At 43.2% G+C, this 13752-nt stretch overlaps 2 protein-coding genes across 3 annotated transcripts in view; both read right to left on the bottom strand.

Annotated features, from left to right (window-relative positions):
• LOC125705968 (DENN domain-containing protein 5A-like) overlaps positions 1-5184 on the bottom strand; it is a 33909-nt gene extending 28725 nt beyond the window's left edge. Inside the window, exon 1 of one of the 2 annotated variants that reach the window (XM_048972367.1) lies at positions 4546-5184. In XM_048972367.1, the coding sequence (XP_048828324.1) occupies positions 4546-4645 (100 nt within the window). In that variant the 5' untranslated portion in view covers positions 4646-5184. The remainder of the gene's footprint in view (positions 1-4545) is intronic. The other variant, XM_048972368.1, reaches the window with a different exon arrangement.
• A 371-nt stretch (positions 5185-5555) lies between these two features.
• tmem41b (transmembrane protein 41B) lies at positions 5556-13116 on the bottom strand. The gene is made up of 7 exons (XM_048973064.1): positions 12895-13116; positions 11976-12093; positions 11423-11551; positions 9923-10016; positions 9560-9664; positions 8989-9127; positions 5556-8292 (listed from the first exon to the last, which is right to left on the bottom strand). Exons 1-7 carry the CDS (start codon positions 12989-12991, stop codon positions 8123-8125), a joined length of 852 nt encoding a protein of 283 aa, XP_048829021.1. The 5' UTR covers positions 12992-13116; the 3' UTR covers positions 5556-8122.
• Between the last annotated feature and the right edge of the window lie 636 nt (positions 13117-13752).

Below are 13752 nucleotides of genomic sequence, written 5' to 3'. Positions count from 1 at the left end.
GACAGGAACCAGCAAGGAGACCCTGGTGAGTGGGCCAAGAACCAGGCGGGAGGCCCTGGTGAGATAGACAGGAACCAGGCGTGAGATCATGGTGAGCGGGACAGGAACCAGGCGGGATCTCGGTGGGAACTCGCTCAACGGACAGCGGACAAGATGGTGCCATGGACAGCTGGGAATTAGGGTGTTTTACCCTCAGGCCAGAAGTCTGTCTGTTTAATGTGGGGCCTGCTGGGGAAATTGATAAACTGGCCCCGCACTCGGCCAGAGGGCCCCTCACCCAGACACTAATTACTTATCCTTCAAATCCTCTTTTAATGAGGTTTGAAGAACACAGAGTAGCTTCTCCCAATACCCTTTTACCAAGGTAACGAACACGCGCCACTGGTGTGATTAGTCTCCTTTTCACTGTGGAAACCACCGAAGTACAGTATCTTTGCTGCATTTATTAATAACGCACAATCCTCTTCACTGGTAGAAGAACACAAGTCTCAAATCTTCCGATTTCTCAAAATCAAACCGAGGTAATTTCCTGTGACACCTCGGGTAATAGGAAACCAGAGGTTAACTAAACCCGGACAGATCTTCTAGATTATCTGTTATCACACAACCACCGTACTGCCATTGAAAGACAGAGTGGGGGAAACTTAAAAATGCACGTTTTATAAACTCAAGCTAATGTTTCCTGAACAGATTCCAGTTTCATTTCCTCAGTCTGGGAGATAAACGTGTTGCTCAATATCCAAGTTCCACCGTCTTGATGGCAGATGTGAGGAAACCCCTATATCTCGCCATCGTGGCATAAACAAGTTTCCTAAACATCAAACGTCTCTCTCAGTACAGCACCGATGGTCACAGCCCACGTGGCAAGGGAAAGTCACATTTTGGCGCAGAAGACACTGCAGAGGAGTAGGGCGAGATCAAAACCACGCTGAAACCACCCTTTGAAGTCACGCCACTAGGCCACAGCGTCAATTACATAGAGCACTGTACATCAACCAACTGTACGTAGCTTACTAGACAAATGCAGGATCAGCCTGAGAAGAAAACAGACAGAAGAGACATGGTAAGTTCTGGAACTTATTGTAAAATTCTGGGGATAGTACCTGTATTCAGGAACAGTGTTAATGCTGAGCTTTTATTGGTTAGTTACTTAGGCCAGAGTAGGTATCTGATGAGGGGCGAGAGGCAGCAGGGTCTGGCTTTAATACTGCTGAAGATCTTGCCTGTTTCTTGGATCGATCTCTATTTGGCCCCTTCCATGTGCTTGCTGCTTGACAGCCACACAATAAACCAATCAGGGAGCAGGAGGGGGGAGGTGCTTCACCCAGACAGAACAGGCTCTCATTCTGCGGCGGAGAACTGAGAGGCCTTTGATGGGCCCCTGGGACCGGCAGCCTGCTGGAGAAGGGGCCATTCATGTTTCCCAAGGGCCACTTCTCCAGTGAGGATCGTGTGGGGGGGGGGGGGGACATCCCTGAACCACTTTATCCCAGCCAGACGTTTCTATGGACACGGCCAAGGCAGATCACCAAACCGGGGAAGGGGCTGGAGTGGGCAGCTGCAGACCACGAAGAGCCGCGCGAGTGGACTGGACAGAACGGGGGGTTCCACCGGCACACCGACAGGAGAGACAGCTGCAGAGACAGGCTGTGTGCGTGGTGGGGGGGGGCAGAGTGGAGGAACAGCTGCAGGATTTGTGCCGGAGAGAGCCAAGTGTAAAATGGAGGCGAACGCACCAAGATGCCCCCGAAGGAGCCCAGAGACCCGCTCGCCAAAAGTCCCTATCTACCTAACTAGTCCTGAGACCACGCCCCCACTTCCTGTATAAACATGGGGACCAGAGCTAACTGGGGTATTTCCTAGAATACACAGCTTCACTACAACTCCATGCGGATAAATAAACTGCGTGTTTCTGGAGAGAGATGGGGAGAGAAAACGGGAAAAAAAAAAAAACAAAAGCCCTGCAAATGTAGCCGCGTCAGCAGCTCTGAACGGCATGCGTGACACTTGCACAGACTGAAGCAGCGATTCACTTCCCCTCTCTGTCCCTTTTTGGACAGGGGTGCCCGGACCCTTCCTGCAGGCCGAATAGATCTTTGCTGCAAGCAGAATCTGTGTGTGCCAACCTCATTGGCTTATGTGTGTCACATGGAATGTATGGGCCAATCAAAAAGAAGAGTTATGTCCCTTATGACAAAAGAACTGCATGTACTCCTTACATGCACTTATGCAGCATCTCTCTAAGTATTGACTCAACAGAAAAAATGTAAAACATCTAACAGATCACACATTACTCTCTGGTAAACTGCCATGTGGGGGCTGGCGGTGATTGAACACCTGATTTAAATGCTTTTCCATTTGCTTAAAAATGCAGCATGTATAATGTATGATTCCTGCTATCACTGAATACTTTCACCTGCTAAATTCATTTCTATGATATACATCCCTGTGTTTCTTCTTCAGCTACTACAGTCAGGCCATTGCAAATTTTTGCAGGGTTTTTGTGTTTTACAAAGTGGCTCTGAATCCTTTCACAGCGGCCTGACACCCAAGCAAAGACCTGAACGCTTCCTCCCATGCCTGACATACCGTGTCCCGTTGCTGAGCTTCCACACATGGCATTCTGACTGCCATTGTTTAATTGAGCATGGCTTCAGAGATGAACTGATTAACGGATTCCTCCTCTGTTTGGATAGGGGACTGGGAGAAAGCGAAGACGTAACTCAGTGTTTGGTCATTCTGTCTGCTTTTAGAAGACAGTCACAGAAATGGAACTTCGACCTTGGTTGCAATAAGATCTATATCTGCCAGTCGTCCAACTTTATATGTCACAAGCCAATTAAAGTACATCTTTGTCTTCTTCAGTTATCAGAAGTACAGATTGCTATAAATTTAGCTAGTTTTTTTCCCCGTACTACAATGGTGAGCAGTAGTTTTGCATTTAAACACTGTGTAAGAGAAAAATAAATGTAACATGCATGTTGATTATGCCAATGAGCAACTATGCAGCAGCGACACCCAGAAAGACAAAAAGAACGCAACAATGCTTCAGCCTGCTCACCCTTCACTGGGGCAGACATTGGGAAAGACCTGCAGCCCATCCTTCTTTCTGATTGGCTTATGACTTACTTGAAGACTGGGTGTAACTATAGCATATATGAGGCCACAGAAACCTCTCTCTGGGGAGCTAACGTGCAACCCCTCCGCCCCAGGGGGACTGGGAAATTCACAGATGTCCAAGACTGAGCCGGAAGTAAAATGACATCATCTTGCGTTTCGGGGTACCAGCTGGAGTGTGATTAGCGGGCTGGTCTCCAAAACTCCCCCACAGGTACCTGCCCCCCGCCCCCACCATGCTAGAAAAGCACCAAACCTGCTTTTGTTGCCCCTTCAGTGCTAACTTGATTAATGGGCTTTCCTGCATGCGTTGTTATATCAGAAGCATTTCAGTCCATATAAGACCTACCACCTTCAGTTCCACAGTATCCTCTTCTATTGATAAGTTCTGCATGTGCCGAAATTCAACGCAAGTGACACTTATGACACATTTCTCATACATTTTCAACCAGTCATCTAGTTAAAAAGACTTCCCTAACTGGACGTTACATGGTATTAGTCAGTAAAAACTTTCTGGATGAAAATTCGGTGTTTACCAACATTAAATAATGGAGGGCCACGTTCTCTGAAGCTAGACCTTTTATTTAGGACAAAAAGAGGAACTGGTTAACCACAGAACACCTCACTTAACACCTTCTGAAACACCACTCTCCTTTTAAATGCGATACCTCACTATCAGGAAAAAACATTGTGACTAGAATACAGAATTACAGTATGTGTGCCTCCGGTGAAAGTCATCTTTACGGATTTTCCTGACTTTTTTCCTGAGGTGAGGTACTATTTCATTATTTATCACTTTCCCAAAAATAACGTCATAGTAATGGTCTCTTTTTGAGGGTCCTACTTAACCGTACTTCTAATTACCGAGTATCTTACTACTATTGCTGCGTAGTTGCACGAGTGGTCAACTGTGTGCAAAATAAATATTTTAATAAATGTCCTTGGAGAACGTTACCGTGTTCCTTCCCCTATATTATTCGGTAACGTGACACATTACCATTAATCGCAAATAACTTTGGCTTAACAGTTTTAGGCAATCTAGTTATTTACGCTTTGACATGCACAAATGATGGAACTCAACAAGACAAGCAGATAAGCTAGTTATTAATGAATATGTCTAAGTAAAATAAAATAAAAAACGAATATTTTAAATTTCCGAAATTTAAAAACAAATTGTTTCGATATAGCCATGGAAAAAGATGGAAAATTGTACCATACATTTCTATAACAAATCCTTTTAAAGCCCATTAAGACATTGAGTTTCTTGTTATATGGGTTTGAGTAACTGGCAAGAGTAAAACAAACAAGAAAAGAAAATACTGCAAAGGATATATGACAGGTATAATTTCCAAGGGTGGTGGATTCAAGGCTGACAGCCAGGATCAGCGGATCAAGCAACTAAGACACGCATTTAGGCACAGCACTCACCGGACAGTTCGTCTGGTTCCAGCCCAGTTTCGGTGTCGAGCCCGCAGATAACGAAGTAATCTGCGAATCTACAAGAGCTGGAGCTGAAGCCGGTGGTCATTTTGAGAGTGGTCCAGTGCTCCCCCTTGTCCTCGCCCTTTCAAATGGGTACATATCAAGGGATCGGGAAATAATTTCGGGCTTTCATCACAAGTGCGGATCCGAGTCCCAAAAGCAATTCAGAGAGCGACAAGAAAAAGAAAGCGAACTGCATTGCTGGTCTCTCCCACACAGCTGTTTTCATCTGCCAGAATTCCTCCTCTAATCAAAGCAGCCACCCGTGTTTCACGGGCTGCATTGCGCCTGCGCGGCGAGCTGAGTAGGGGGATTACGTCATGCGTTTAACTCTTCGGCCACAGCGCTGCGCTCCGTGACTTAGGGGTGGTGCCGAATGAAGATCCCCCCGTTAAATCGATTCCTTTCCATACTAATGAGCACGAACTATGTAGCCATCCATCTTCTTGGAAAATGGAACCGATCCCACGAGCCTGGGGTACACCCTGAACGGGATGCCAATTCAGAACAAATTAATATTCGTCATAAATACGAAAATTTGGCTATCGTAAACAAAAGCAGAAAATATTGTTATCATCATCAGGCGTTTTGGTCAACCCCTACATAACATAGTTAAAAAAAAAAAAAAAGATTGTGTGTCTGTCTATTTAATGCACAAAGATACAACTAATAGGAGTTAATTACAAAAGTTTAAGGAATTCACAAGAACAGTCGTGTGTTGAGTACTATTACGAAACCGATATGCTTCAGTTGCGCCTGGTGCTGTTACATAATTTAACCCAAAAGTACAACACCGAACGTTTGAGACTGTGATAGGCATAAGTTTAATTTGCATGCCACCTAGCGCCTCAAAAATGAAGTGCAATAACTGGTCGGAAAAATACAGGCCTACTGAGAATTTTGCTAGGGATACACACACGAACAAGTACACGATAGTACAGCAACGAACAAGAGCGTTTACATTTTTCATTTCATTTGTTTAATATTAAAAAATTAGGGTGTCGTACGGATGGGAAACATTCTCACCATACTGCAATACATTTTTAATGCAATACTGTGATAATACATTGAAATATTCAATGGAACGTCACATTGTTGCACATGGTAATCTGACATGGCGAAATGGAAGACAACATTATCACTTTCTACACGACAAAAAGAGCACAGAAAAGAAGAATGTGACAACGCCACTGAAATACTACAGCCGCTGATTAGGGCTTAATTGATGCAAAATAAAATGGAGACTTGAATCATTATCGGTAAAAACAAACATTTTTAAATCATATTAGAGGGTGTTACACATACTATAATCTTAAGGCTAGTCTGCATTGAAAAACAAAACACAAGTGAATAGTTACTGTATTACAAAGGAATCAGAATATAAATCAAAAGGCAAAACATTATTTCAGCTGCGAATTCAGATCGAGACAATACTTATTGTGCAAGAATAATTTGTTGTTTTTGAATGAATACTTCAAGCAAATGAAATGGATTACTGCAGTAATTTGTTCAGTTCTTTCAATGACATCCGATGTTCAGTATGGCTACTATAACGGAAGTTATAAATAATTATTAAAGGTTACATTTAAAACAAATATACACATTTATAATCACAGACACATATAATCGACCTAAAAATAAAAACAAGCCACTCCCTGATTTAGAAAGGGTATGTTTCACAATTGAAAGAATCAGTGAATGAATCTGAACGAATCTAAATTGGAGGAACTTATACGAAGAGATTCGCTGAAAAGAATCGAGATTTCCAACCCTACTAGACACAGCAGCATTAAAGTCCTCACACATGTCCCATGCCACGTGAACGTACGCATAGGAGCATGGACAACCCTCCTTCCCCAGTGACATAACTGGCCAACAGACCGCGAGTCATACTGGGATGCATGTGGATGCCTTCCGTCTGTGTAAAGACAGGATCTCCCAGTGCCCTGCAAAAATCCGACTCCATCCTCCTTTAATTAATTTTTACAACGTGATCACTGCTGGCCGCCATGCTGGCAAAACCTTTCCATGCAATTAGATATGACACAGTGTTTGTCAATGAGCATCAGTAATCAGAACCAAGCACTATAGGACACAGTGATCAGACAGCGTCGTTCCAGTAAGGCTGTCGCGACAAAGATACTCTCAGCAATCTTGACATTTAGACCCTGTTCATGTAAGAACAACATTACTCAAATTCTCAGAACTCTTTAGAAGGCTATATTGGTATTTTTAATACATTAACTGAACGCACACCATGAAAAAGTTAAGACCAGTAATTAAACCGAAACTTTTTGAAGTACGTCGCCATACATTTAAAGTTTAACCAGCAGATTGATAAAATCGATTCATAATGATGCGAATGGGTTTAGATCAGCTACTTTCTGTCATATTATAAATAAGAAGACATTATATATATGTAAGAGGGCAAAAACTGAGACAAGCGAGAAAAAACAGGGTACTTGATACTCTGGGGTTACCCTACAGGGTAATCAGTAGTGTATTCGACAAATGACAGGTAATTGCAAAATTCTTTAAGGTCAAAATTAGATACAAATTTAAATTTAAAATTGAATTGAACTTAAATTGAATACATGAATGACCAAATATTACAGGACTGCATAACCACAGGAGTGAACTTAAGCAGTCATACTTTTTAGGTCACTATTTTCATATTAATTCATAAAGCCAAAAGCAACCATCTCTAAATCGCACATTACCAGCGAGGGCCGATATCCTACATAAAAATAATAACAAAATAAAACATCTAAATGTATATCTTGCAGCCTGGAGTTGGCCTCTTGGGTGGTCGGAAGGAGTCATTTAAATTGATGCTAAAATGTTATCCACTGTTAAATGCACGCAAGTCTCATCAGAAGTCGCAAAGAATGTCATTTCTGAACACCTGGTGTCTAACAACCAACGAATCAAAGATAATTATGCAGAAATCTAATAAAATTAATGACACTGAATCAGAATGACAATCCATAGCAAAAATGCCCAGTCATTTCAGTCACATAAATAAGTCAGACCAGTAGAGATATTGCTTAAGTTACACATGGTGTGCAGAAGCTCCCGTAAAAGGACAAGTATTACATATATATTAAACCTTAAAACTTTTTTTTTTTAAATTCCATTAAAGTTTCATAGAAGAGTTAAACATTTCTGAGGATAATGACCTGGAAAAAATATATACAAATGTTCTATTCTTTAATTTGAAAACTAAAAGTAAATGGTAATAGCAGGTTTTGGTGTGGACAAAGAAAGACTGTCCTTCATTGACTACGAGGACGGGGGGGGGGGGGTCCCATTTGCGTAGCAGCACCTGGAGCTCAAAGGCTGATGGGTGAAAATCCAAAAGCATCTTGAGAAACACTTGAGTCAACAGATAGAGAAAAGGAGAGAAGTGGCGAAAGTACCAGCGGCAAAAATCCATGGAGACTCAGCCGCTTCCAAGGGGAGCTTCCAAACTGCTTACGGTTGCAGGGTTTGGGCTGGGTGAAGCAGAGTGAGGTGGGACGGCCTACTCCAGCTTCTGCTGAAGCTTCTTCTGGAAGCAGACGGGCAGGATGGAAAGCACAGCTAGTACCCCGAGCACAGCCAGAGAATTCCAGGATACGGCCTCCCCAGCTGTGGTCAGCTTGTATAAGGTGGTGCCGGCATTGATCGCCACGAAGGATGGAGGGGCTACTCCTGAAAGACGGATGAGGAACAGGTCTTTACCACAAACTTTGGATACAGGCAAGTTTACATAAATTGGAAGACATGACAGGTCGCCTTCCTTCACCAAGGTCAACTGTATAACTGCACTAGCAGGTCAACTTAACAAAACGTTATTTTTTTGGTGGCTCTGAGGCTATGGATCTGTGCCAGCAACTGGAAGGTTGCTGGTTCAAATCCCGTGAATGCCCAGAGTGATTCTACCCCGTTGGGCTCTTGAGCAAGGTTCTTAACCTGCAATTGCTTCGTCCTGGGTATGACGTTAAGCTACTCGTACATCCAGCCCTATAAGGAGGTCCTCCGTCTTAAAGGGAATAACTTGGGGGGTGGGGGGGTGGCAGGATTGGCACTCCAGCCACTGGGGGAAAAAAAAAAAAAAAACACACTGATCCATTTGGACTAGTGTGGTGCTGAAGTATCACCCGCTGCATGACTGCACTGAGGTTCTCATCTCTGTAAATAAGTGCATGCTCCATACCCTCCCTACCATCTAAATTCAGCTCCCTTTCATGGTACAGACCAAACCCAGGAACTGGGCACTAAACTAAAAACGCAAGATGACAATAAAGGGACAAAATGGGTGACACCCACTTCGGGCCGAACCTAGCAACCGCCCTGGATAACCTAGAGATGTTTTCACACAGCAGTCATATGCTAGCAAGTACTTACCAAAGAAAGTCCCTAGGAAGAAGACACCTAGGGGAACGTTGATGACTGGAGAAGTGATGTTAATAAACCAGTTGGGGAGGAAGGGTGTGATTCGGAGGAAGATTATGTAATTAATCAGATGTTCTCTGTGCTTGTCCACCTGCAAATAAAGCAAGAATGTAATTAGCACAGTTTGGAAGGACATAATCTGCTTTGACTGGATATCAAAGGAGGTGAGCACTGGAAATAATAGCCTGCAAACTGGAATATCAAGGCTAAAACTACCTTGTTTCGACATTACCATTCAAGCTACTATTCTTGTCAACTAAAGCCCCCAGGGCTGAATAATTTAAATTATTTGAGGGCAGTATATGGGGTGCTACCCAACATGTCCTGCTCTTCAAGACAAATGAACTCAGGTTCATTCCCCACTGGTGAGCAAAATCTCTCCTAATAAAATATCTCCTTAGTTGACTCGTTCATTCGTGCCATATCCATTGGAGGGGCAATAACTGTTATCAACCATTTCAGTTACACACAGACGCTTAGGTTTGATTATTCAGTTTCCCCTCACCAAACAGCAAAGCCTTACCTGCTGAGACCATTTCTGAGCTTTCTCAGTCAGGTACTTATGCACGACCGGCCTTCCCACCAAGTACGACAGCATGTAGCAGAAGGAAGCTCCCAGCCCAGAACACTGTAAGGAGAGAGGGAACCATCACAGAACAAGCACTGGCTGGGCGAGTCCGTCACACCGGTTTACCAATTATGTGTTCAAAACAAAGTCTACTCTACGCATCCGTCACAAGAGTGGTCAAATCCAACCGTTCACCCAATCAGCACAATATGGAGTCACTCCGATGCCAACATGTATCCACTGAGTTTGAACCACATGACGACAAGCAGTGGCATGTTTTTATGAACTGATACAAGACTGAATGAACGGTCATCTTACCAGGCAGACCAGAAAGAGGGCCAGGGGGAAGGGGTAGAGGTAGCCAGAGAGGATACTGAGGAAAATGGAGCCGGGGATGGCAAAGGTTTGAAGGCTAGGGTACTATAGTTAAGGTCCATGATGCAATGCGACGTCAATACAAACAGGAATAATAGAGGAGATAAGTCTACACATTATCATCAGCGCCTTTAGCTTTAAATACTACTAACAAATGATACCTTCAAGACCAGACTGACTATCACAACATGCTCCCACGTTGCTATGCGTACTCAGATGTAGCAAGCAGAATTCCACACCAGTGCTCCCGTTATTCCACCAACACCCCCAGATACCCAGTGCAGGTTTGTAGCCACCGGTAAACCAAACGGCTCTCCCACAGTCCCGTCTTTCCTAACGACATCACTAATACATGCGAGAGAGATGGAGCCCAGGATGCATGCACCAGCACTCCCACATGGCCGGCTGGCTCCAGGTCACCTTCTGCGAGATCAACAGGGGTGTAACTACAAGAGAATCAGTAATTGACAATACGGAATGACAGATAGTTATTAATAATAACAATAATCATTACACCTTCCCCAACTTGCTCCCTGCCAGTGAGAGTAAGCTGTCCACAAACGGCAGCCACCTGATGTGGGAGCTGGGAGTTTAGGGTCCACAGACATGCAGAGGTGGGGTTTGAACTGACTACCTTCTGACCACAAGTATAGAGGCTTAGCCCACTGAGTCACACGCTGCACCCCCATCGAAATCTTACATGCTTTTGATAACCATGACCAAGAGGGTAAACACATTAGCACTGGGCCCTTGAGCCCAGCTGCTCTAGGGAAGTTGGTTCTGCTCTCTCAGCCTCATCGTATGTCACACAACAGCGATGTGTCACCTCCGGAGTTCCTCCAAGACTTCCGCTACAGTGATGACTATGATAACTATTCAGATCTGCAAGTTCACCAACAAATCTACCTGGTAGAGACCCTGCCCTTTGCCAACAGCCCGACATCACACAATGCATCAAGTATAAATGGAGGAGAGGCTTCCCATAGCCGAATTTGCATGACTGTATATAGAACCGTCACACACACACACATGCACACACAGGCTTTAGTTAAGCTCTCCCTTCCGCACACAGAAAACGAAAAGCAACCAAGTATTAAAGAGGAACCGGTGCCATGACAGACAGGCACTGTCATTTTGATAAAAAATAAATACATAAAGCGACTGGAGAGCTGGCTGCATAAGATGTGTACTAGTTGTACCAGCTTTGCCCTGCTGATGAGTAATGCCAACGATAAAAGTTCCAACTCAACCTAAAAATATACATCTGAATGGCAGGAGCCCGCTCATACAGTGGAGAGAGCCCACGCGGTACCCTGCTGCTGCATGCACATGTTATCGCTGATCAGTACTTCCGGCAAAGGACTCTCACACCCACAAACAGGCCGCTCACAGGAACCCAATTACCTGCCAAAGCCCCTGTTCCAATTATTACCCAAAGGATACAAGATGTATGTAGCGAAGTAAGCGATGAGCACTTGGGTGTAGTAAGTGTCCTTGTATTTGGATAGTACTGTGCCCAAGGCCTTGGCATCGTCCATATCTTTGGGGATCTTCATCTTTTCTCGCTCGTCTCTGCTCGAGTAACAGATTAAAAACAGATAGGTCTGCTTTAGTACTACTTCTGTGTCACTACACCACATGTAACGACAAGAAAACAAGCCCATGAAGTGGAAATCAAACCATGGTACCCAAAAATGCTGAAAAAGTCTCATTTAAATTTAGGGGAAGATTTAGTACAATGACATTTAAATTTTCTGCTCTATATATTCTGTAGACAGCAAAACAACAGTGAAGGACAAGTGACAAAAAATGTCCAAAATCTCAAGTCAAACTGTGACCTAAACAAAGTCTATGGAATAAGGTTAATTCAAACAATTTATGGAGGACAACCATTACAAACTGAACAAAATCAAAGGTATATTAAGCGTTTGAAAAACTGATGCAAACAGATGTGCATCTAAAGACATTAGTATTAAAGTGCGAGGAGGAGACTTACTCACTGAGCTCTGGGAAATTCTGGTACACTAGATACATGACGGAGGCAGCGCACGTGAAGATGAAGAGCAGAATAAGGAGAGACATGCGAGCGGAGCCTCCTTTAGAGGATACAAACCCTTTGGAAAACAGAAACATCTGGCTTATAATACGCTTGGTGAATTATCATTTGCAGATACGCACATACACACAAATAAACGTACGTTTTGAAACAATATATAACACATTAGGTGAGAGGACAGTATGCGTAGCTAGAGATGTGGACTTGGGACCATGTCGCTCAACGTTTATTGCTCGAAAAAGGACCCGGCAGTATGAAAGTGAGAAATGCAAAACCAGTTCGTCACGTTAGGAAATGCAACTACATATTGTAGGGTAGCGGAAATGCAGTATCTTTTAATCGACTATTTCTCTGGCTTTCGTAGAGTGTTTGTCAGACTGTAATGTAATTGTTAAACTTACATTTTAGGTGAACGTATTTTACCCAAATGTAGACACTGACGAATCATCCACTAATTCCACTACACAAAACTGATCGTGAAGGAAAAAAGGCAAAACATTTTTTTGTATGAGGGGGCTACCTTTCCAGGAAGGATTCGTGTCATTAGCAAGAACTGAATGCAACGCGATGCCACATCCTTGGTCTGAAGTCAAGGTTGCGTGTGTCAGTGCAAACTGCAAAAAGCAACTACTTCGCAATCCTGTGGTTTATATGCATGACTACCCAGCTAAGACTGACTTGTTAAATTTATTAAAACAACGTGTATATTACTGATTGTAGGAGCTAGACGAAATCAATTAAACGCTTAATAAATGCTCCGTTTGAACTGGAGCACTATGTATTACTCAGACACACATCGAATATTTCAACTATAAATATTTATCCTATTAACTTCTAAGCTAGCTATATCTGTGCAAACCTTTCAAAGAATCGCCCCCTGGCTTCGTATCCTTCTCCGATAGCTTTTCCGTCGTATCGACGTCCGCCTCTTGCTTCCCTCTCCGCTTCTTCGCCATTTTCGTGTTGCCGAGGTTCCCTCTCAGGATAGCTGCCACTCCTCGCGAAACAGCAGATCGAAGCAAGGTTTAAGGGCGTCCTTTTCCGCACCGGTTCCGTGACCTTTCACCCCAAGCGCACAGCCAATGACCGGCGGCGATCTGTCACTTGTAGGCGGTGCTGGTGGTCAGGCGGCCACCGAAGGCACCGCCCCCTTTCTGCCACAGGCCTGGAGCTGATTCGCCCTAAAACGAAGAGCCGCACTGCATGTGCCACTCAGCAGACAGTATTTACAGATTACTGAGATTACACCCAAGTGGGTGTCAAATTACCTTTAAACGAACATAAACAATTATACTTATATTTGAACAAAAAGTCGATTTTAACAACGTAAAAATATACGTTCCGAGACCGATTTTTTGCAATCACATTCATATCAAGTATTTCAAATGGACATGCGATATATATATATATATATATATATATATATATATATATATATATATATATTACTTAAATATTTTGACGCAAAGCGGGAGCATTATAATATACAAAAAAATTCAAAGTGCTACGTTTGTGTACAACTATTGGTAAATATTTTTTAAATCGTAATTTCAGGTCAACTGTTATATGTTATTAAACGTTATTTTGCGGCTTCATTTATTACATTTGTCAGGAAAAATCACACACGACAGTTAAATTGACAAACTGTGTAAATGCGTATTAATATTACACAGATCCGTCATGCCAGAGTATAAATTTAATATAGTAATAATAATAT

The sequence above is a fragment of the Brienomyrus brachyistius genome, chromosome 13 (genome assembly GCF_023856365.1).
Source record: "Brienomyrus brachyistius isolate T26 chromosome 13, BBRACH_0.4, whole genome shotgun sequence".
In the NCBI taxonomy this organism is placed as follows: Eukaryota; Metazoa; Chordata; class Actinopteri; order Osteoglossiformes; family Mormyridae; genus Brienomyrus; species Brienomyrus brachyistius.
This window is presented reverse-complemented; position numbering and strand designations above follow the sequence as displayed.

What these genes read in the sequence shown, in the direction of transcription:
- tmem41b (XM_048973064.1), bottom strand. Translation starts at nt 12,991, where the DNA reads ATGGCGAAGAAGCGGAGAGGGAAGCAAGAGGCGGACGTCGATACGACG. An exon ending in TACTTCGCTACATACATCTT is followed by an intron (nt 10,017 to 11,422) that starts GTATCCTTTGGG and finishes ATAGTACCCTAG; the next exon opens with CCTTCAAACCTTTGCCATCC. An exon ending in CCCTCTTTCTGGTCTGCCTG is followed by an intron (nt 9,665 to 9,922) that starts GTAAGATGACCG and finishes CTCTCCTTACAG; the next exon opens with TGTTCTGGGCTGGGAGCTTC.